The sequence below is a fragment of the Lynx rufus genome, unplaced genomic scaffold (genome assembly GCF_022079265.1).
Source record: "Lynx rufus isolate CCGP_SWC_20201006 ecotype Redwood Valley unplaced genomic scaffold, mLynRuf1.p SCAF_3, whole genome shotgun sequence".
Classification (NCBI taxonomy): domain Eukaryota; kingdom Metazoa; phylum Chordata; class Mammalia; order Carnivora; family Felidae; genus Lynx; species Lynx rufus.
In genome coordinates, this window is record NW_025814845.1 from 40,783,462 (window position 1) to 40,807,704 (window position 24,243).

Here is a 24,243-nt window from a genome sequence, read left to right on the forward strand (position 1 = left end):
TGAAGAAACGGAGTGCTTACCCTATGCAATTTTTCAGTCTCTCATGTGGTCAACATGCTGTCTGTTCCCTGTATTTCCTGTAAATTTATGATATAGAGGTTTGATCATATTCATATCGAACCCACAAATCGTGAGATCATGACCTGAGCCGAAGTCGGATGCTTAACCAACTGAACCACCCAGGCACCCCTGTACTGATACCTTTCATATAATACCCTTGTTTTGCTCTTTCGGGTATGGGGCGGGGTGGAGGTTATTCTCTCTTGGTTTCCTGCTGTGAGTAACATTTAAATTATCTAGAAGCCTGTTGTTTCCTCTCCCTTTTCTCCCCCTAGCTTGGCATCTGAAGTAAGATTCTTTCACCCCGGTTACTATCTGTACAATCAGCAAGCATATGCTACTTTTCAGATAGTCCTCCCTCCCCTAATTTTGCTGACAGCTGTACTGAAATTGCTTTATCATAATACATAGCAATCCTACCTTCTATTTCCTTTGTTACCACTCTTTGTTCTACTGGTAAATAAATGTATGTTTGATCCTGGCCACTGGTCCTTATGTCCTGTCTTCCCTGGCACTTTGGTTTTCTGAAGCTCGTCTTTCACTAGATGCCTCAGGAAGCACTCCTGGGAAGTATTTCCTGAATTCTATGCTCATAACAGCTTGTCTGTCGCTTTTATACTTCAGAGTCAGGTTGGCTGATATAAAATCCTTGGCTCATCTTTCTTTGCTCAAGTATCTTTAATATTTTACGGTAGTGTCTTTTGCCATAAAGTGTTGTCAAAGTCTGCTGACAATCTGATTTTCTTTCCCTCATGTTTCACTTGGTATGTTTGCCGAGATATCCAAAGGAGTGTATTTTACTTTTGTTCTTTGAAGCCCAGAAGTATTTTACAGTGTTGGGTGCTTTGCATTGATGTTTCTAGGGACACGGTGCACCACTTAAATATGTACTTACCCAGGGAAGTTTTCTTGGGGCAAAGCTTTTGCTATTTATTCTATTCTTTTCCGTTGGCTTTAGGAACCCCCATTATGTGTATGTTAGATCTTCTTTGCCTGTCTTCTATGTTAATCACTTTCTCCTAAATCCTTTTAGTGTCTTCATGATTCATGTAAATGTAAGAATTTCGTTCCTCTCCATATTCTGGTTAAGGCAGTATTCATTTTATTTGTTCTTGTGCTTTTCCTTTTTTTAATTTACCCTTCTTTTTCTTTTTTTTTCTTTTACTTCTAATTCTTTTCTTAGTTCTTTACCTCCAGTTTCAAATCTTCCATTTTCTCCAATCAAGTCATTTTAGGGTTTTAAAAATCCTGGTTTGTATGGTTCTTTATAGCTTCTTTGATTTCATGTATTTCAGCTTTGTTTGAAACTACTGGGTTATAGTTTTCATCTGTTCTCTTTCCTTCTGGCATGATTTTTATGGTCTATACTAGGGATGTCATTCTGTGCCTTGTTGTGTCTTTAACTATTTGGAATTCCGCTGTGGTTCTTTTCTGTTGTTCACCATGAGTTTTCCTGTATTTCCTGTAGCATTTCTGGCTTCACAATTCTAGAGTACCACTTATGCTGTTTTCAAGGAGTGGTCTACTTTTCTAAAGTCTAAGGTCTTACATTTTTGGTCCCCATTCCCACCTGCCCACCCCAACCTTTGCCCCTGTTTTGCTCATCTTAGATTCATCCCCAGCAGTTTCTCCTCTCTATGAAGCTTTCTCCTTTCTTGTTAATTCATAAGAATCAGATGTCCCCCACCCCAGAACATTCCAGGACATTAGACACTACGTGGGTCACAATTCCCTCTGCACTTACTGGTGAAATTGGACCTCGCAAAGCCCTTTGCCACTTTGTGTGGGTGTTCTCAGAATGGCTCTCTGAACATTCTAGTGAGCAACTAATGGCAATTCTTGAAGCTGTTGGTTGGTTGTCCTCACCTTCATGTATACAGGGAATACCTTGTCTCCTGCTTTTGTTGTCGATGCTGTCCCTAGGTTTCTGGTTCTGCTCTGTTTGTCTGTTTTTATGGTTAGTATGGGTGTGGGCGGGGGAGATTCAGTAATTATGCTGCTGTCACTGCAGCACCTTTGCCAGAATCTCCGTAGACTTTCTTTTTTTAAGTTTATTTATTTTTAGAGAGAGAGGGATGGTACAAGCAGGGGAGGGGCAGAGAGAGAGAGAGGGTGAGAGAGAGAATTCCAAGCAGGCTCTGTGCTGTCAGCAAGGAGCCTGATGCGGGGCTCGAACTCACAGACCGTGAAATTGTGACCTGAGCTGAAACCCAGAGTCAAATGCTTAACTGATTGAGCCCCCCAGGTGCCCCTCTCTGTAGACTTTTTTTTTTTTTTAACGTTTATTTATCTTTGAGACAGAGAGAGACAGAGCATGAATGGGGGAGGGTCAGAGAGAGAGGGAGACACAGAATCTGAAACAGGCTCCAGGCTCTGAGCTGTCAGCACATAGCCCAACGCGGGGCTCGAACTCACGGACCGCGAGATCATGACCTGAGCCGAAGTCGGCCGCTTAACTGACTGAGCCACCCAGGCGCCCCATCCGTAGACTTTTTAACATGAGATTTGGTAACCTTTCCGTCTACCAAACTGGGACCAAAGTAGCAAAGCCTTGAAATATTACATCATCGGTAGATGATGATTTATAAATCATCATTTATAAATCATTTATCATTTATAAATCATTTTCTTCCAAAATAAGTTACTAAAAATGTGTTGCAGAGAGAAAAGTTAGTGGTTGTAACTATCCGAAAGACTGGAACTGAACATTTTATGGTCTACCTAGCATTAACTTTCTAAACTTATTGTTTATGACAAAATGTAATGGTTGAAGTTATCAGACTACCAGGAAGCTCGTATCTGAGCTATTGTTTCTGAGGAAAATGTATAAAAAGTGACAGACTCTGCCATTGTTTGCTGTAATATTCCTTGAGTTCTAAAGGAGATCATGCTATTTTATGGTTTTAAGAGCATTAGACCACATTTAAACTTTTAATATCGTCTAATAAAGATAAAATCATTAGTTAATTAGGTGCATTTTTCACTGTCGGCTTTTTTCCCCCCCCATCAAAAATTTGCATATCTCTAATTATAGTCATTTGAAAAAAATGCTACCAGGACTTGACATAATATTAATTTAGATTTCCAGAAATACTAAATATCCTTCCTGCAATGTGAGTTTCCTTCAATTGGCTATTGATTTAAATGGTATGCTAAAAGGTGATGATTTCAGAATTGGCCTCTCCCTCCACCCACCTTTTTTTTTTTTTTTTTTTCAACGTTTATTTATTTTTGGGACAGAGAGAGACAGAGCATGAATGGGGGAGGGGCAGAGAGAGAGAGGGAGACACAGAATCGGAAACAGGCTCCAGGCCCCGAGCCATCAGCCCAGAACCCGACGTGGGGCTCGAACTCACGGACCGCGAGATCGTGACCTGGCTGAAGTCGGACGCTCAACCGACTGCGCCACCCAGGCGCCCCACCACCCACCTTTTTAAAGGAGTCATTATTCTAAAGTCATATAAGGAAGAAGTAAAACTTTCTCAGTGGACGTGTTGGAAACTTAAAAAAAAAAAATTCTGGAAAACGGGTGCCTGGGTTGGCTCAGTTGGTTAAGCGTCCAGCTCTTGGTTTCAGCTCAGGTCATGATCTCATGGTTTTTGAGTTCGAGCCCCACATCAGGCTCCATGCTGACAGTGTGGAGCTTGCTTGGGATTCCCTCTCCCTCGCTCTCTGCCCTTCCCCTGCTCGCTCTGTCTGTCTCTCTCAAGATAAATAAATAAACCTAAAACATTTTTTTTTTTTAATTCTGGAAAACAAAGTCATTTTCAGACATTTCCTCTAATTTTCTACAAAAAAGATTGAGAAGAAATCATTTTGAAAACAGAGCTGGTCAGTACGAATTTTTTGCAAAAGGATAGCAGGCCTAATGTATTGTTCTAAGTGAATGTTACCCAAGAAAAATTAAGGGAAAAGTGAACACTCATTAAGCAAATTGACCAGCAAGTGTTCTGATGAATGTCGCAACAAATTTGAATACACTAATTTTGTCCATTACTGTGCTTTTAGACAGTGTGATTGTTTTGGTCTAATTATTTTTTATTTTGTTTATTCAAATGTAGAATGGCTGCAGAATTTTGCAGCGGTTTTCTGATTAGCAGTTTAGCAAATTGGTGAATGGTGTATGTGAGCTCCTCACCAAGCGATGTCTGTTCCGCGATAGGGCTGTGTGCAAGAACACTGATCGTCTTGGGGGAAGCCTGCACTGCTGTTTGCTCTGCTTTCCACCCCCCTGCAAATGGGAGCTCAGAGGCCTGCGCTGGATTAGCCTAGGCTGTGGGCTTGGGCTCTGGGCCCTCAGATGGAGTGCACCAGATTGAGGTCTGATGTGCTGCAGAAGTTGTATTTGCCACCCAGTGTCACTATTCTGGAGTCCCGTAGCTGTGACTGGTGAATTCTGCAACATTTCCCACTTCTAAAGCTTGGGGATTCGAGAAATCTGTGCCCGAGCGGCTGCCAAAGCTTGTCAGGGGGACCCAGCGTGAGGCCGATTTCTAGGTGTAAAAGCCAGGCAGATTTGCTCACTCAAGAAAATCTGTTTTTGTAGGTTTGCTTTGACTTCCAATATACAGATACTGGTAAAATTTCTTTTCTTTTCTTTCTTTGTTTCTTTTCTTTTTCTTTTCTTTTCTTTTCTTTTCTTTTCTTTTCTTTTCTTTTCTTTTCTTTCTTTTCCTTCCTTCCTTCCTTCCTTCCTTCCTTCCTTCCTTCCTTCCTTCCTCTCTTTCTCTCTTTCTCTCTTTCTTTCTTTCCTCTGCTGCATGAGTGCTATGAGTTTCTTCTGGTAGCTGACCGTCTTGTGGGGTTGGGGAGTAACTGCTTCTGTAAGTGTGGTCCCGGACCACAGCAGGGGCATCACCTGGGACTTCTCAGAAAGGCAGACTCCCCGCCCTGCCCCAGACTTGCTGAAAGGGGAAACTCAGAGCAGGGCCCCGCAGCCCATTTTCACAGCTTTCTAGGTGACGCTGGTATAAGCTGAGGTTTGCACACCAGTGGTCTAGTTTTCGGGCCTGCTGAAAGGGGAAACTCAGAGCAGGGCCCCGCGGCCCATTTTCACAGCTTTCTAGGTGACGCTGGTATAAGCTGAGGTTTGCACACCAGTGGTCTAGTTCTCGGGCTTTGTCACAGTGTCAGGCAGTGATAATTGAAAAGTTAAAGCTCATGTGGCCCCTTGAATGTCAGACCAGGGTGCAATTCTCCCTTCTCTTTCTGTTGCGCTTAAAAAGACAGATATGAATTTCGGTTAGTCCAGACAGGAAAACAGACAATTGCAGTGCCGTGGGCTGGGGCCTCAGTAGAGACTGCAAGGGGCCTTTAGAGCATGTGCATGTGCTGGGGGAGGGAATGGGAAGGCCCCTTTAGAGGTGGTATTTAACATTTTTTTTTATGTTTACTTATTTTAGATAGAGCATGAGTGAGCGAGCACACGGGGCAGGGGCAGAGAGAGAAGGGGACAGAGGATCTGAAGCGGCCTCTGAAGCGGCCTCTGAGCTGTCAGCACAGAGCCCGAAGCAGGGCTCGAACTCACGAACCGAGTGGGGAGATCATGACCTGAGCCCCTCAGACACTAACTGACTGAGACGCCCAGGCGCCCCTAGAGGTAGTGTTTGAAAAGTACTTACCCTTCTCTGATTAACTCAGGTAGATCCCACTCAGGGCATCCAGTGTCTCCTTTGGATCTCTGTTTTGCACACAGCACGTGCCTCATGCTTCACCCTAGTGCTTTTTTCACTCCTTACAGGTGTCCTGCTCCTTTGAGCTGTGGCTTCTGCAGGAGCCGCCCCTCTGCCCACTGCCAGGGGACCATGTTGCTCCCTGGTCTAGTGCACTTCAGGTCGCAACCGGCTTGTTTCTTTTGCAATCGTTTTCGACCCCCCAGGGTGGGTCAGGTCAGCTCCCACAGTACAGTGCGCTTCGTCATATTCATCACATTGTAATTATACAATTGTATAATTATTGGTTCATTGCTCATCGGTGGAGCTAAATATAAATGCCATGAGGAGTAAAGACCTTGCTTATTCCCTGCTGCCCAAGGTCCCAGAAGTAGCAAGCATTTAGTAAATATTTTTAGGTGAATGAATGAATGAATGAATGCATGCATGCATGAATAGTGGTGGGGGGGGGGCGTCCCTTTTTATCCCTGGGTCATGGGGCTGGTTAATGTATGCATTTGGAGAGAGCTGTCACCAAAAAGTTTTATTCACGGGAGCAGTTGCCATCACCATCAAATCCTAGTGCCAGAAGGGCCAGTCCCTTGCACGGTGGCAGCAGAATCTCATAAGCTGATTCTCATTTGGGGGGTCTAGTTTTGGGGACACCCAAGAGAAGAGGTTCTTGAGAGTTATTAACCAGGCATATGGGAAAGGAGAGAAGTCCTCTGCTCTTGGACACATTCATAATACATGTGCCAGAAATCAGCAGCTGGAGTGGTCAAGGTGGCATCTGAGATGTTTTCAGGGAAATGGCTGTTGTCCCCACTCCCCTTAGAGTGTCCAAGAGGGGCTGCTTGCTTTGCTTACAGGATCTGATGCTGGGGCACTGTGTGTCTCCCACCCACTTCCAAATCCACTTAATAGAACAACAGAGGTGCCCTCCTTTGCCTTATTATTATTTTTTTAATTAGAAAAAATTTTTTTTAACGTTTATTTATTTTTGAGACAGAGAGAGACAGAGCATGAATGGGAGAGGGTCAGAGAGAGAAAGGAAGACACAGAATCTGAAACAGGCTCCAGGCTCTGAGCGGTCGGCACAGAGCCCGACACGGGGCTCGAACTCACGGACCGCGAGATCATGACCTGAGCTGAAGTCGGACGCCTAACCGACTGAGCCACCCAGGGGCCCCTTTTTTAAATTTTTAATGTTTATTTATTTTTGAGAGAGAGACAGGGTGCAAGAGAGAGAGAGAGAGAGGGAGACACAGAATCTGAAGCAGGCTCCAGCACAGAGCCTGATGCAGGGTTCAAACCCATGAACCACGAGATCATGACCTGAGCTGAAGTCGGACGCTCAACCGACGGAGCCACCCAGGCAATCCCCTCCTTTGCCTTATTTTAGCCTGTTTGTCTTGACCTGGATAAAGTAGAGTTTTTCATTTCTGTTCCAGAAGGAGAAAGCATGGCATTTACTTCCCAGAGGCAACAGCTTCAAGGTGGGGACATGTGTCTCAAATAAGACACTAAGTGAGCTGTGCTGATACTGTATAGGATTGCCAATAGCATGCACGTGTTTATAAAACTACATATATTGAGAATGAGGGCTCAGGGTTTTGTGAAGACACAGTTTTCAAGACATAGCGGGTAAAGGTGCTGACATGCTTATGGGAATCTTTTAATAGAACTGATCTGTTGCCTATTTATAAATTAGTTGATTGCTGTGTTCTTTCTTTCTTTCTTTCTTTCTTTCTTTCTTTCTTTCTTTCTTTCTTTACATTTGAGATACAACATACCCTCTCATACTTATTGTAAACCCCTTTTAGATTAAGTGAGTGTAATAAACGCACTATATTTTGGAACAAAAGTCATAAACACAAATGCCCGCTCAAATAGCTACAATCAGAAGAGCTATGATCTGTGGAGCTGGCCAGGACCGTGGATGGCGCACATGGCTGTAATTTTATGTTTTGGTGCCTGTGTCCTTTGTTTATCAGATGCCATTTTCCCTCATAACTGTAGTCCATCCATATCCTCCCCCCCCCCCCCCCCCCACGCTTTCCTGCCCATCCTGGAGGGATGGATCCCAGCGTGGCTCTAATGCTTTCTTGGGTACTCCCTTATCCTCCTTCGCTGCTGTCATGCACAGTAATTGTAGCGGTAGTAAAAGCAAGACCATTTACTGCAGCAAGGTACATGCAGGATTTGGAGGTGAAAGAAGAATCCTGAAATATTGTACCCCCTGCTAGAGATGTGAAAACCGAGGCTTGGAAAGGTCAAGTAACCTCCCCCAAGTCTCACATAGCTTGGATTGCGATCCGTGGTTCTCTGCCTCCGAAACGAACACCTTTTTTCATTCCTGTTGCTTCACTTGCTCACCCAGGCTCAGAGAAGCACCACCATTTCCAGGCTCTGAGCTTGCTTCTAGACTTTAAAATATTGCTAAATAAAGTTACAGAAGTTGCAAGACTGGTACAAAGAGCCCCTGGATACCCTTTACCTAGACTCTCTGATTTGTTAACATTTCGACACTTTTATGTTGTGTATATACATACTATTGTTTCTGAACCGTTTGAGAGTAAGTTGCTACTATGCACCCCTTCCCCTCCCCTCCTTCCCCCCTCCCTCCCCCGCCAAACTCATCTGAAGGAGACCCTGCCTCCTGTATTTTATGAGAGCACAGAGGCCACCCAGAATGAATTCCTTCTTCTGCCCTCCACCCAAGTGTGATCTTTCCCCCTTTCCTCTAGGGTGGGACCCTGGGCCAGGGAGGGACACTCTGGGCTTTTGCCCTCAACCTTAGTCTGAGCTCTTCAAATTCAACTCAGACCCCACAACTCCTCTGCCTTCCCGGAAATTGGTTCTCTCTAGCACCTTAAAAAAAAAAAAAAAAAAAAAAAAAAGGAATCTCTTCTCGGCAAGGTAACACAAAGGCAAATAAAAGGGAGCTTTCTGAATGTTTCTACCTATTCTGTAAAAGGAGGAGAGAGGGGATTCCCCCTCTGCTTGTTATCCAAAGCTGCAGCTAATTCAAGTCTGTTTGCAAGACAGTTATCAATGCTGGTAACCTTTTTTTTCTGGTAACTGCCTCAGATAAAATTCCCTTTTTTAAAAAATTAATACTTTTGTTTTTACTTCCTTTGGTATAAACCAGCTCTGTGGCTATAAAGTGACATTTTGAAAGTGGAAACAGAAGGAGAAAAGGTTCTGTCTGCTCTGTGGATGGGATGGATGGGAAGGTACAATTTCCCTTATCTGATAGATCTATTAAAAGCAGGATTTACAGGGACGCCTGGGTGGCTCAGTCGGTTAAGCATCTGACTTCGGCTCAGGTCATGATCTCACGGTTCGTGAGTTCGAGCCCCACATCCAGCTCTGTGTTGACAGCTCAGAGCCTGGAGCCTACTTCAGATTCTGTGTCTCCCTCTCCCTCTGCCCCTCCCTCCCTCACACTCTGTCTCTGTCTCTCTCAAAAATAAATATAAAATTTTTTTTTAAAAACAGGATTTAAAATTTATTCACTAGTCAAATGTATTGATTTACCCATTATGGTGAAAATTAGCTTAAATGTCTACTTAAGCCAAGCATAATGCCTAGCATTTTTTAGAACTAGAAAATCCGAGCGGTCTTTCAAAAAAGACCTTTGAAGGCAAGGTTTCAAAGATGCCTTAGGAAAACAACCCACATGTCAGGATGAATGGATATATACAGACGGCCTCTGTGCATACGATGGAATATTACTCAGTTTTCAAAAGGAGATTTTGACACATGCTACCACACGGAAGGAAGAGCCTTGGAGACATTCTGCTGATATAAACATAAAAGGACCGATATTTTATGGTTCCACATATATGAGGTTTCTAGAAGAGCCCATTCATAGAGACAGAGAGTAGAATGGTGGTCGCCAGGGGCTATGGGGCAAGTGGCGGTGGAAGGGGCAGTTTCCGTTCAGTGAGTACAAAGTTTCAATGATAAAAAAAGTTCTGGAGGTGCCTCGTGGTGGTGTTTGCACAACATTGTAATGCCAATCAAGTGTAAAATGAAAAAAATGGTTAAAATGGTAGGTTTTATGTCCTGGATGTTTTGTCTCCGTGAAAACCAAGTTGAAATGCCCCAGTTGGCGTAGATTTGTGTGTATATATAAATACGGACAAGCTGGCCCCTCACTTACTGGCATTTTATTTGATGTCATTAGAATTAGATGCTGTGGAAGTAGGACTAGCGCTTATGGTTGGCATGTATTATTATTAAAGTTTTCATGTGCTGCGCGCACAACCTCATTTCCCCTCCTAAACCTGGGAGTTGGCATTTTGAGGAATTCTTAGTTCCCAGGAGGGGGAAATGGGATGGTGATTAGTTAGCATGGGTGCATCCTGGGTCCTCACAGGCACTGCCACAGCCGCGCAGGGCAACACTAATGTGAGGGTAGCTGATGCCCGACAGGTCCTTGTGCAAAATCTTGCAAGGATCCGGCCTCTGTCTCTGGAGCACGCAGCCTGAAGGTGAGCCACACAGGGCACTCTGCCTTGGTGCTTGGCAGGACTTGGGGTAACACCGGCCTCTGGCTAGTACGGCTGACCTTCCCCAAGCTCCTTTTGCTCTTTTCACTTTGTTCCCAATCCTTCTTTAAGTTAAGGAAGTTAAAGTTGAAAGAAGTCAAGAGCTCCTCCTCCCCCACCCCAAGCTTCACAGATGGTGAGGGTCTGGTGGTGGTTATTGTATTCAAATCCTTAATGCTTCTTATCAGGTTCAGATTGCAGTAAGTGCTTTCCAGAACTCAGAAACACGGAAATGTATGTATTTACAACAGGAGCTGTACTGGGCTGCTGGGGAAAACCCCCTGGAAATGAGAAAGTTCCTCTTTTCTGTTGCAGGGATGGATCCTAATATATTGTGCTTGTCAAATCCAGACCTTATCTGATTCCCCAAAGACCGACCTCATAATGGCGGAGAAGGGTTTCCTCTCCCGGTGTGTCTTTGTCTGAGATCAAAAGAGGAAGTCCTGCTTCCTCAAACATTGGGTTGTATTTTTCTTCGGGACGAGTGAGTAGGAAATCTATTAAGCAGTCCCATGACAGTTTCTGCTGCTGGTGAGGTATGCAAATCTAGAAGGAATCTTGCAAAATAATCAGCGGAGAAGGGTCCTTTCAGTGTTGAGTGATACTCACCTCTCCACACCTCTGTTCTCATTATAAGAAGTTAAGAGCCAGGGATCAGATTCCACATTTAGGCCCTTATTCTATGTTCACACATGAGTCTTGGTTATTTATTTATTTATTTTATATTAAATATAATTTATTGTCAGAGTGGTTTCCATACAACACCCAGTGCTCATCCCAACACGTGCCCTCCTCAGTGCCCATCACCCACTTTCCCCTCTCCCCCCCACCCCCCCCATCAACTCCCAGTTCACACAGGAGTTCTAAAACAAAGTGATTAGATATTATTTATATCCTAAGAGAATCATTGCTATTCATTCTTGCCACAATTAGTCGAGTACCTTTTATGTCCAGCCACTGAATCTTGACCCTTTTATGGCCTAAGTACTTGATTACGGATCCTAAACTTCGAGAGCTTTTGATGGCCTCTTTATAATTTTTCAGAAGAGGAAACAGAGGCCTAGAGAACCTAAGTGACTTGCCCAAGATTTCGAATCCAGAACTTCTGTATTCCCTACCATTACGTTTTTTTCTTCATACCCTTCCCTAACTGCTGAAGAGGAAAAAAAAAAGGCAGTTATACATTTTATCTAAAGTATATAAATATTATTTATCTTAGCAGAAACCAAACAATTAATAATTTTGCTTATTTCCCCCAACCTGAGAAAAGCTTTGACAGCTGTCCTGTCTTTAAAAGGCATTTAGGGGCGCCTGGGTGGCGCAGTCGGTGAAGCGTCCGACTTCAGCCAGGTCACGATCTCGCGGTCCGTGAGTTCGAGCCCCGCGTCAGGCTCTGGGCTGATGGCTCAGAGCCTGGAGCCCGTTTCTGATTCTGTGTCTCCCTCTCTCTCTGCCCCTCCCCCGTTCATGCTCTGTCTCTCTCTGTCCCAAAAATAAAAAAAAATAAAACGTTGAAAAAAAAAATTTTAAAAGGCATTTATTGGAAGCTTGAATCTTTGCTGCTCGGTCCTCTTTGTAAGTTTCCTGAGAAGAAAGCAGAATATTTAACACCTCCTTGATCTTGGGTCTGCTTCGCTCGAGGTCGGGGGTGTGTGGGGGGGGGGCGCGGGGGGGGGGAGGTCTTCTCCTGCCACCAGATGGCATGCTTGTGAATCAAGAAGCAGTAGAATGAAGGAATTGAAGGTACAGGCACAGAGAAGCTCCCAGCTGTACCAGGTTGAGGAATCTGGGGAGGTGCTTTACAGCAGAGGATGAGATGTATGTTCTTTCACCAGGGATCCCAATAACAGCCATGAGAGCAGGAAATGCAAGGACTGCAGATAAGGTGTGATCAACATAGGTGATTCAGTAGTTCTGGGTTTGTCCAAGCACGCACCTTACTGGTTCTGTGGTTAAGGCAGAAAATGGAGGAGCTGACTTGGCCCCCAGGAGGAAACCACTCTCCGTGGCAGAGGCAGGAAGGGCCCACACCACAGGTGAATCCACCTAGGCTGAAAGCCCACAGAAAGGTGGTGGGTGAGAAGGTAGAATGGGGGGGGGTGGGAAATGCAGCCTGGCCCTGCCTTCCGAGAGATAAGCACCCCTGTGTAGGGTGGGACATCCGTTTCTAGCACTGGGGAGCCTGATGAACCTCTCTTCCCTGGACGTCCATGAGAAGGCAGGACCCACATGTGGTACCACTGGCCCCTTTGTACCCCTTTCCTGGAAAGAGCAGGTCCAAAGAAAAAAGACCTGGAGGGGCGCCTGGGTGGCTCAGTGAAGTGTCCGACTCTTGATTTTGGCTCAGGTAATGATCTCATGGTTCGTGGGATTGAGCCCTGCATGGGGCTCTGTGCTGACAGCACGGAACCTGCTTGAGATTCATTCTCTCTCTCTCTCTCTCTCTCTCCCCCCCCTCCCTCCCCCTCCTTCCCTCTCCCTCTTCCCCCCTCCCTCCCCCTCCTTCCCTCTCCCTCTCCCTCTCCCTCTCCCTCCCCCCTCTCCCTTCCTCTCCCTCTCCCTCCCTCTCCCTCCCTCTCCCTCTCCCTCCCTCTCCCTCCCTCTCCCTCCCTCTCCCTCCCTCTCCCTCCCTCTCCCTCCCTCTCCCTCTCCCTCTCCCTCTCCCTCTCCCTCTCCCTCTCCCTCTCCCTCTCCCTCTCCCTCTCCCTCTCCCATCCCCTCTCTGCTCTCTCCACCCCCCACCCCCAATAAACATTAAAAAAAAAAAAAAAAGAAAAGGACCTGGACAATAAGCGTTTTCACCTTGGCTTTGGTGCCATTGACCCCCACATGGGCTCCTGCACCTTATGGCCACATTCATCAGCCCCTGAGGTCAGGCAGCAACAGCCCAGGAGCCTGTGGCAGGTCTGTACTGACCTTCTCGGCCAATCACTCCTCTCTCTGTCCCTGTTTCCTTTTCTTTCCTTCTTTGTTCTCCCGCCTCTGTGGCTCCCCTTCCCCACATTCTAACTCAGCCCTCTAGGAGCCGCTGCCTCCCATGCTGTCGAGCTCCAAGAGTCCTCCTGCCCCCCCCCCCCCCCCCCCGTGGCCCCGAGGTTGCCGGCCTTCAACAGCACGTGCAGTCAAGGTTCCTCTTCTCCCACACCTACGACCATTGGAGATTCTGGTGCAAATTGGCGTAGGGCGGGACTGGGACGTTGGCGATTCTGGCGTGTGGCCAGTGTTGTAATGAGTGATATAGGCTAGGATGTGTCTGTTAGTGACCAGTCTTGTGTGCTGATAATTGAGGGGCTCGTTCTCTGTCCACTTCTGGTCCCCCACCGGCTGCATGCCCTCAGAGATTCTGGCATCCATCTAGAAGGTCCTCTACACCACCTTATCTGGAATTTCTTGGTTCTCCTTTACCAACCTAGCCATGCCATCTCTACCCTACTCTAGCCACCTTGTGTCTGTCATCTCCTTTTTGGCCCCTCTGTATTCTTCCTCCCTGGATGATTCTAGGGACCCAGCTGGTTAGCTCCCCCTCCCCCAGTCACTTACTGTGTGCTGGTGAGTGTGTTTGTGGCCCTGACACAGCCCCCCCCCCCAGCCCTCCCCCCAGCAAACTTCCCGGACATTCCAGTGCCACCCACTGGTCCAGATACTTCTAAATCTTCTTCCTCCTCCAGGCTGTCAGCACCGCATCTCCCCATCACCTAAGCCAAACACAGGTGTCCTGTCTTCTTCCTCTCGCTTTTTCGCTGCTCAGATGCAGCCCACCCCAGGACCTTTACTCACCCATCAATACTATCCTTCACTGCTCCCTCTGAGGTCTGACCAGCACACATCAGTCGCTCCCCGTCAGGCTGGGCTCACCCCCTTCCTGTGACGAAGGGGGCCTGTGATGATCCCAAAGGGGGCCCTGTGATGATCCTGCCCCTCAGGACCTATGGCCTCACACCGTGATGTTGCACACACCTTCCTAGGTCTGCCATATTTGCTGTCGTGTTCCCTGCTCCTAATAGACCTTTCCCCTTCTCTACCCCGGGGCCTAGCCAGGTCACACTCTTTATTCTGAGCTTTGGGAATCCTCTTCTTGCCCCGCCCCGTTTCCCTTCTGGCTCTGCTGGCTTCATTCTAAGGCTCTGTATTCTCCTGGGCCCCAGCCCCACCCAGGACAAATAGTAGGAGCTCTAGTACCATTTCATCAATGAAGACCCTTTCAGAAGTACCTGCTTTGTTCCCATCCCTCGCTGCCACTAATGACTAAGGCTCCGGTTCTGCCCATTAGTTCCCTTCTGTCAATTAGTTCATAATCTTTAGACCAACGTTGCAATATACTTAAGGAGCTGCTGTTTTCAAAAACTATGCTGCAGTGAAGTCTTTGTTATTTTACGATTTTAAACCGACTTTCAAATGGCTGATCGTTTTACAGTGGTGTATTGCTATGGCTGGAAACCGTAAACTGTCTCAAATACGGAAACAAATTTTGTATAATCACTGCAAATCCTGTGTCTGATGTAGTACCAAGGCTGGGCGTGCAGATAGAGAATTTCTGTCATTTTTAAGAACTAAGTACAAATGTGCACTGTGCCAAGGGATTGGTTTTGAGGCCACGGCCACAGGAATATCGCCGTGGAAGACCTAAGACAGTGAGATTGTGTCAATTACTTGTTATTTATCTTGTGTCTAACCTGAGTAGATTTTAATAATGAGCTCTATCCCAGTAAGTGCTTTAATCTCGGAATTACAAGGTGAAAGATACAGCTGAACTCTCTCTTACCCAGAAAGTGCTTTGGAAATAGCAGAGTTGTGAATCTGGCATCATGTGATCCATTAGGACCGTTCTCAAACTTGCCCATGGAGGTGCCGTTGAAGGTTGGGGGGAGTAGGGATTTCGATGGTATGTTTGGGAGTATGTCGTTGTAAGGTGGTTTGGTTTCTTTGAAGGCTCGTGATTTTTCCACCCGAAAAGTGGAATTTATTTTACTTTCTATTTCATGATCTGTCATATAAAAGAATGTATAAAATTATCCATCACTGAAAGAAATTGACCTGCAGGAAGACTGGTTAAAAAGCACTCTAGATCAGAGACACGCCGCTGTGTAGGATGATGTCCCCAATTACCTTCCCTGTCCGCCACCTCCACATTTAATACATGTAGTGATCCCTTCACCGTGCATTTTTTGTCACCTTCTGTATTCCTGGTGCTCTGTGAGGCTTTGAGCACAGAGAGAGATACAGACTTTGCTTTGGGTTCTGAGAGCTTGTGTGGGAGTAAGGTAGGGGCGAGGTCCTTGTAGGATGAGCTTTTCCTGACTACCACACACACCTTCACACTCTGAGAACTTTGCCTTGCCTTTCCTTGAACACACATATAAACAGCGACACGTGCCAATGGACAAGGTCTTACTGGCTCAGCCCTCACGGCCCCTTCCTCTGGAACTTTTTTCATGGTGCTTTTGGGGAGAACAGTAGCTGCTCCCTTGGAGTCCTGGGACATGTTTATCACCTTTCAGTATTTTTATTTCATTGGTGTTGGGTTTGTCCCTGAGGTCTCCATCAGCATCTACTTCACTACCATTGTAATAGTTATGCAGTGTTGAAGCAAAAGACTTGGGTACATATGGTAGCTTGAACCCAACAGTAAAGTGGGGGCCATGCTTCCTTCAGTCTGGGTGGCATGGCTTCCTTCAGTCTGGGTGATCCAGGATCGATTTACAGTCTCCCTGCCACTGGGCCAGAGCATTTTTATAAGGTTTGTTTGGTTTTCACTGAGCTCATGCTCCCCCTCCCTCCCGCTTTATTCTATTTCCAGTATCATCTACTTGTTTTTAAAGCCTCATGGGTGTTGCGGGCAATTACCAGGATCCTTCCAACTTGGTTTTCATCCAGTTTATTCCTGTGGGGATATAAAAGTATGTCAGAAAGAGTAGGATATACAAATCATTAGCCCCCCCCTTTTTTTTATTACAAACTGTGGTTAAATAGTACTTGAACTAGTGAGTAGTTAGACTACAATGGGGCTTTGAGCTTTGCCTTAGTAGGGACTCCTCCTGCCCTACTTCCTCAAAACTAGAATAGGCCTCTCTACGTGGGTTTTCCTCCCTGCCGTTATTTTACCTGGTTCCTTATATTTGTGTCCAAAGAAAAGGTTTTGAAATGACTTCCTTACTTTTAACCCCAGCTGTAAATCCAGGCTTTGCAGCTTAGACATCTGTGAAGGGTGCAAAGCCCTCGGGAGGATCTTTGAGAATAGGTTTGTAGCAATGGTGGGAGGGGTCCAGCCACTGCTGGCAGGCCTGGGGAGAACCTTGTGCTCAAGCAAGTGGCTCTAACTTACACTGATCATTGAGAACCTTCTCTAGTAGAAGTGCAACCTGGACTCTCAATTAGTATTTTGTTTTATTTTATCATTATTTTTTTGAGAGAGGGGGCGCAAGTGAGCGAGGGGCAGAGAGAGAAGAGAAGAGAGGAGAGGAGAGGAGGGGAAGGGAGGAGGAGGGGAGGGGAGGAGAGGAGAGGAGAGGGGAGGAGAGGAGAGGAGCGGAGCTCACGCGGGGCTCGTGTTTTACCCAAAGCGGGGCTCAAGCTCACCGATGTGGGATTCGAACTCACAAACTGAGATCATGACCTGAGCCACCCAGGCACCCTCAATTAGTCTTTTAATTCAAGTATACCTTGAATATTTTTTTTTTCACTTAAGAAAGATGGGCGACCGCATTCTTTTTGGTGGAGAAGCAGAACCTTGTCTTTGAGTTTTGGTTGACTTTGAGTTCGGGATGACTGGCGGGAGTTCTCCGCATACACCACACCCAAGATGCAAGCAAGGTCTGCGGTTTCTAACTTCAGTTTCCTTAAATGTAATGCTCGTGAAACTGTTAGGATGCAGATCCACCCCCCCCCCAACCCTGTTTGTGACTTGGAGGCCCTCCTCCAATCGTCTCCTATTTTAGCCACATTGAATTTGACACTCCCTTTAGTTGAGCCGCCTTTAGAGTGTTTCTTAGTTATCAGAGAATCAACAGCCCTTCCCCCCGCCTCCGCCTCCACATACATTTCAATTTTCATAACATGCACTTAATTTATATATATAATACACCACAAGTCGAACTTCCGTAAACAGGTTTGAGAAGTAGACCAAGTGACTCTGATAGTGTGAGTAGGAGAGCAGAGGTGCAGAAAAGAACCTAATGGTCTTGAGTGCTCAGAGTCTCCTGGGTAGGAGTCCACATGGTTTTTTTGATTTTTTATTTTTTTTAATGTTTATTTTTGAGAAAGAGACAGAGTGTGAGTAGGGGAGGAGCAGAGAGAGGAAGACACAGAATCCAAAGCAGGCTCCAGACTGAGCTGTCAGCACAGAGCCCAACGCGGGGCTCGAACTCAAAAGCTATGAGATCATGACCTGAGCCGAGATCAGGAGTCGGATGCTTAACCGACTGCACCACCCAGGCGCCCCAGGAGTCCGCAGCATTTAAAACATACAGCCTATTCAACCCAGAAGGTTAAAAGACCTTTTATGAATGCCTGCTTTGTGTAAGGTCGTAGAGAGATGGTAGTCAAGATGCTATTCGGACCCTCAGGCACAACTGTGTGGAACGAGTAAAAATAATGACAACAATTAATTATTTTTTTTTTTTTTTTTTTTTTTTTTTAATGATATGATTTAAAACAAAGTCAGGGGGCTCACAGAGGCTGATACCAGTGGTCAGCTAAGAAAGATCCAAGGTAGCTGAGAAGGTTTGAGGCTTCACCAGCCAGGGCCTTTAAAGAATTGGGTTTTTTTGTTTGTTTTTCTGTTTTTTTTTTTTAATTTTAGACATTTTTCTTATTGTGGTAAAATACACATGATATAAAATGTACCATTTTTTTTAAGCGTCCAATTCAGTGCCGTTCACATTCACGATGTTGCGCAACCATCACCACTATCCGTGTCCAGAACTTTTTTTTTTTCTTTTTTTTATCATTCCAAATGGAAATTCTGTACCCATTAAACCCATTAACGCTCCATTCCCCATCCCCCGGCCCTTGGTAGTCTGTATTCTACTTTCTGTCTCTGAATTTGCCTACTGTAGGTACGTCACGTAATGGAATCATACAACATTTATCCTTTTGTTTCTGGCTTGTCTCACATAGCATGATGTTTGTGAAGTTCATCGATGTGGTAACAGGTGTCAGAATTTCCTTTTCATGGCTGAATAATAGTCCCTTGTATGCACATACTATATTTTGTCTATCTGTTGATGGGCACTTGGGTTGTTTCTACGTCTTGGCTGTTGTAAGTAATGCTGCTGTGAACGTGTGTTTGCAAGTATCTGTTTGTATCCCTGCTTTCAATTCTTTTGGGTATGGTTGAATTTTACACTAGTGAAAGGTTATTGAAGGTATGTTGCCATTTATCTTTTTTTTTTTTTTTGGCATTTATCTTGATATTGTTAAAGTCTTGCAACATTATTGACTATGATGGCCCAGAGCCATCAGTCCCTCTAATAGTTGGTCCCCACAATGGTAGGATTTGCCATTTCTTTTTTTTGACTCATTAATTAACATGTGTTCAGGGAATAGAAAACAACTCATAAATTAGCCTTAGCCAAACACAATTAAGGAAGCACATTTTCTAATACAAAGAGTCTGATGTAGATAAAACCCAACTCAACAAACATTTGTTGAGAACTTGCTATGTGCCAAACACTTTCCATAATGTGTGATTTCAGAACAATTTCAAAGCTCAGTTGGAATACCTTATTGGTCTTGAATTTAAAATATAATAAAGGCAGGTAGATGTGTATATACACTTTTTTTGAAGTTTATTATTATTATTTTTTTAGTAATCTCTACACCCGACATGGGGCTCGAACTCATAGCCCTGGGATCAAGAGACGCATGTTCTTCCAACTTGTCAGGTGTCCCTTGCAAACCTTTAACATGTATCTCTGGTTTTTTTTCTATTGTGAGAACATTATAATAACATTCAAGGTAGTTTGGAAAAAAGAGAATAAATGATACACAGTCCCACTGTAATATAAGCTCTATTTTCCTTTTACAGGGTGAGTTAGAGGGTTGAACTTACAAATAATGTATTTTGAAAATAAAATCCTTAATGCTTCTGGTGGCAATTATTTTAAAATTTGTTTTTTAAATCTCTAGAAGGAAAGCCTACACCCGTGATCTCAAATTTGGAGGCTTCTTTCTTGGAGGTATCTGTAGCAGTTTAATGGATGAGTGGAGCCACTCCCTTAGTGGAGCCGCAGAAATGACATCTGTCCTCTTTTGGGGATAGATCGGTGGGCTGTTGACACCTGTTACAGGGGCTGGGTGTTTAGGAACCTGTCCTTCCTCCGATCTTTCACATGTTCAGGGATCGAAGGGAATGTTTTCATGACTGTGCCAGGGGAAAAACACAATTTAGGATTACGAGGAGGTAAGACGTAGACGTGGACCACGTGTAAGCATCAGTACAAACCAAATGGGTGATGGGGCTGGACATGTTGGACGGATTTAGTGAGGACAGGTGATCATGGTGAGGGACTAACACCCATGAAAACAGGGCTTTCCACGTGGCATGAAGGTGAATTGTGGAGTTGGTGTGTTCTGGGGACATGGGCGGAAAGATGGGCCGAGCAAGGAATAGAGCGGTTTGCACGCTCCTTAGCCAGCCAGCCTAAGGATCTGTCTTATTGGAGAGGCAGGTAAAGGTCCAGAGGAAGCAGCTATAAATTAGTCCCATGAAAAGTGCTTGGCAACCCATACATGATGTCAGAGTTAGCTGTTGCGGCCTCTGTTAGGGTTTTTGAGGCTGGGAGTGGGGTTGTTGAGAGGTGGTGCTTTAGGCTGATAGATCTCAGGGTTATGAGGTTTGAGGAGCTGTGAGTGGGGTGGCCAGAGCCATGGAGATCTTTTAGGAGAGGAGGCCATCTCTCTGTGAGATAATAAGTGGCCAGTCTGGGGGCGGGACAGCAGGTGTGGAAAGACAGACAAGGAGGAGTGGCAGAAAGATTGCTAGGATTTGCTGCCAAGGAGGCAGAAGTCAGGCAGGAACCTGTTTGGGAAATGACGGAACCGTTTACATTCATAGAAAGTGAGTAAGTCAGGACCGATTGGAGGAGTGATAAGAGGTTCTGTTTTTTTTGTTGTTGTTTTTAATTTTTTTTTTTTTTTTTAGTGTTTATTTCTGAGACAGAGAGAGAACATGAGTCAGGGAGGGGCGAAGAGAGAGGGAGACACAGAATCAGAAGCAGGCTCCAGGCTCTGAGCTGTCAGCACAGAGCCTGACGCGGGGCTCGAACTCAGACTGCGAGATCATGACCTGAGCTGAAGTCGGACGCTCAACCGACTGAGCCACCCAGGCACCCCAAGAGGTTCTGTTTTTAGAATAATCATGTCCAATATTTACTAGTATTGTCTAGGTGCCCCCAGACGGTTCTGAGGGCTTTATATAATGGCCTTATGAAATAGGTTCTGTTACTGTCCCTCCTTTGCAAATGAGCAAACTGAGACCCAGTTGATGAGGAACCGGCCTAAGGATCACACACTGACTAATGGCAGAGCCAGGATGGACATTTAGACTGTTTTCAGTCCAAGGTCTTACCAAGTATACTTTATGGCTTTGCTGTAATAGCCAATGTTTATTAAAGGTGCCCAGTCCTGTGTGAAGCTCCTTACATGTATTTGCCGCATTTGATTCCCATAAGAACTCTGAGATGAGGGTTTTTTTTTTTTTTAATCTTTTTCCAGATGTGGAAACTTGGGCACAGAGAAGTTGAGTGGTCTGCCTTAGGTCACACAGTGAGGCTTAGCATACATTGGTGTGGTAGGTCTCTGGAAGTCAGCAATATTTATTCAACTGGATTGTAATATCTACATATACCCTTAAGATCCACTCCCGAGAAAACTGAATTGATCAAAATATATGGCAATACAAATTCTTTAAGAATTTTTGGATTAAATTTACTGTCCACGTCACTGCTATTTACTTGGAACTACTCCCTTTTCACCAGGGGATAAATAAGTGGAGTGATAGTGTCTTCATTTATTGTTGTGCCCGTTTTCATTATTTAGTGTGCTGTATAACTTTAAAAATAATCATAAGCACTTTGTTTTTATATCCCGTCTCCTCCATCTAGATGCTGAGGCCAGCAGGTATAGGTGGTCTTGGCCTATAGCACTTCTTATGTTGTTGGTGCTTAATAACATTTGATGATTATAATTGACCTTGTTATTACCGTCTGCAAATCCAAGTTGCTGAGCGTCTTTAATCTGGGGTGTACTTGGCATGATCTCGTGGAGCTGCAATTGAAACCATGGTTGAAAGGTGCCCGGATGAGATCGTTTGTCTGGATGACAAATTGGAATCGAGACTGGTCATCTGTGTGCACCTGCAGCAGACAGTTTGAGTGCTTCTTCGGAGCATCTTTGGTCCGTGCCTCTCCACAGACTCTTTTCCTTCTATGCTCACATGTTAAGGGATCCCTTCTGTAACTTTTAGCCTCGTTTGACTACAGATCTATTTCTCTGCCTTCTCTTGCTGTAGCTCCTCAGCAAGAGGTCTACACTTAGACTTTAACCTTGGAGCACACAGACACTCCCACTCACCTGAAATTGTACTCTCAGATTTCCTGTGATCTCTTTCCCACCAAATGCAGGGACTTTTGTTCATGCCCTTGACCTTGCTCAGCACCTGCCTTAGGACCCACCACCTTTTCTTTGAAACCGTCTGATGTGTTGCCTTCCCTCCCCTCTTTAGCAATTCCCCTTCCTTTCTGGTTGTGCCTTTTTGTTGTTTTTGTTGTTTGTTTGAGTTTTAAATCTTAGCTGGGAGGGCTCTCCAAGATTTGTACTGTGTGTTCCTCTTTTTTCCACAATCTCTTACCCTTGACTGTCTGATCCCATCTTTTAACCCCACATGTTATTGCAGGGCTCTCGCCCCTCCTGTCCCCATCCCTTTATGATTCTGTCCCCATCTCCCCACCCCCGATCATGCCAAACGTGTAGAGAGTTTCCTGGTGTGGGATAGGCATCCCATTTCGCCCATGACCTTGCAGAAGTCATTGAAAGCACCCCAGGGAGTTCTGTTCCCCTGATGCTCTAGCCCACCTCGTCCAGGGACTCTTTCTTCCATCTCCCTCACCCAGGCTGTAGGTGAGTCTATCTTTGTAGCTTTCATTGCACTATAACCATTGATGTGTTTTTCCTCTGGCGTACGCGGCATCCTTAGTCTCAAATCCTTACTGTAAGTCTTATCGCTTCTGCCTACCTGAGAACCAGGGCTTTTCACTGATTTCCTTGACTCCGATTGATCTCTAGTATCTTACTCTGCATGTCACCTTTCTACTGAAAACCGTATGGTGCCTCTGCGCGTGGTCTCTGTGGTATATGTCCATGGCACGTGTCTCGTCTTTGGCCTTTTCTGGCCCAGCCCACCTCCTACTTCTTCAGCTTAAAGCTAAAACTCGGAGCTATGTTTCACTTATTCTGACATGGAAGCAGTGTGTTCTGTAAACTCTGGAGTGTGTGTAAGAACCACGTGTTGCACTTCACGTGGACTTTTGCAGATCACAATTAATGCATTTATGCCCAAAGCTTTTGCAGATCGTAATTCATGCATTTATGCGACAGATGGATGAATGAGTTGACTGCTGCGAATTTTCTAAGGTTCAAGTTTCATATTCAGAGTCTAAAGTTTGCATCTTTTAAACTAGGACGCCTGTCTAGGCATTAGTTTGACTAGGCTGCAACCCGACAAATGTCATGAAACCTCTCATGGTCTGATCTTTCAAATGGGATTTTCATTTTCTGCCCTATTGCTTGGAACTCATAAATAGTTCTCCTTTTGATGAACATCACCATGTAAGGAGCACTGCATACAAATAACAGTTCACAGCCAAGCTGTGTCATGATCATGTACGTTTTGCCACGAGAGTAACAGGTCAGGAGTTTTTGTGTGTGTGTTTTGATAGTGCGAGGTTTTGTTTTTGTTGTTTCTAGGCTGGGTGTCAGTAAGTCAGTACCACGGCGACGGCCCCTATTCAGAGTGGAAACTTGACCCAGCTGGGGTGTTTAGCCCAGAGAAGGCCATGGCATCCAGTGAGTTGGTTGCATACCAAGTGCGACCCTCTAGTTGAGAGTTGCAGAAAATAATTCAGTAGATGAACTTAAACTTTAAACAGAACTCTTTCTAACTATAAATAGCCGGGCAGCTCTGTCCTATTTTTATTGTAGAGCACACAGAAGATGGAAATCAATATCGGAAGAAATGCTTTATTTCGCCAAGGAAAAAGATCATACTCAACACGATTCTGACTTTTCTTGGCAGGCTCTTCTCAACCATCTGCGAGTCCGGGGGAATGGTCTCTACCCTCCATCCATCCAGCAACGTCAGAGTTAATAGTCAGTGTTGGCGACGAGATTAGGCTGTTGTGCACCGATCCAGGGTTTGTCAAATGGACTTTTGAGACCCTGGGCCAGTCGAGTGAGATCACACACAATGAATGGATCACGGAGAAAGCAGAGGCCACCAATACGGGCAATTACACGTGCACCAACGGAGGCGGCTTAAGCAGTTCCATTTACGTGTTTGTTAGAGGTAAACGTGTGGCTTTCTTTCATGCAATGCTTTGGAGAACTTAAGATCTTGTTCTTAATTATGGATGACATATACATGGCCAGCCAGAGATAAAATGTTACTGGCTGGGTCTAGAAAACCTAAAACAAATTATTCTTAGTTAGTTCCCCCCCCACCCCCCATCTTCTGACACATGGTGGCTGTGGTTATGACTCCAGCTGAAGGTCTGCAAGGCTGTGATGCTCTTCCTAATGAGGTTACAATATGGTGAGCCCATTTGTTCTGGAAGCTCTGAGTAAACCCTGAGAATAAATTGGGCCCTTTGGGAAAGCTGCATTTTAATGCCTTGAGATCCTAGATACTCCCACTTAGTAAAAACACTTCAGGGAACTAAAGGCCTCTAAAGGCCTAAACAGGCCAACACTTCAAAAGAATT

At 45.2% G+C, this 24,243-nt stretch overlaps 1 protein-coding gene across 1 annotated transcript in view; it reads left to right on the forward strand.

The window, feature by feature from the left end:
• Positions 1 to 24,243, forward strand: part of KIT (KIT proto-oncogene, receptor tyrosine kinase) — an 85,420-nt gene that overhangs the window by 14,263 nt on the left and 46,914 nt on the right. The window contains exon 2 of the mRNA XM_047092147.1: positions 23,559 to 23,828. Coding sequence (XP_046948103.1) covers positions 23,559 to 23,828 — 270 coding nt within the window. The remainder of the gene's footprint in view (positions 1 to 23,558; positions 23,829 to 24,243) is intronic.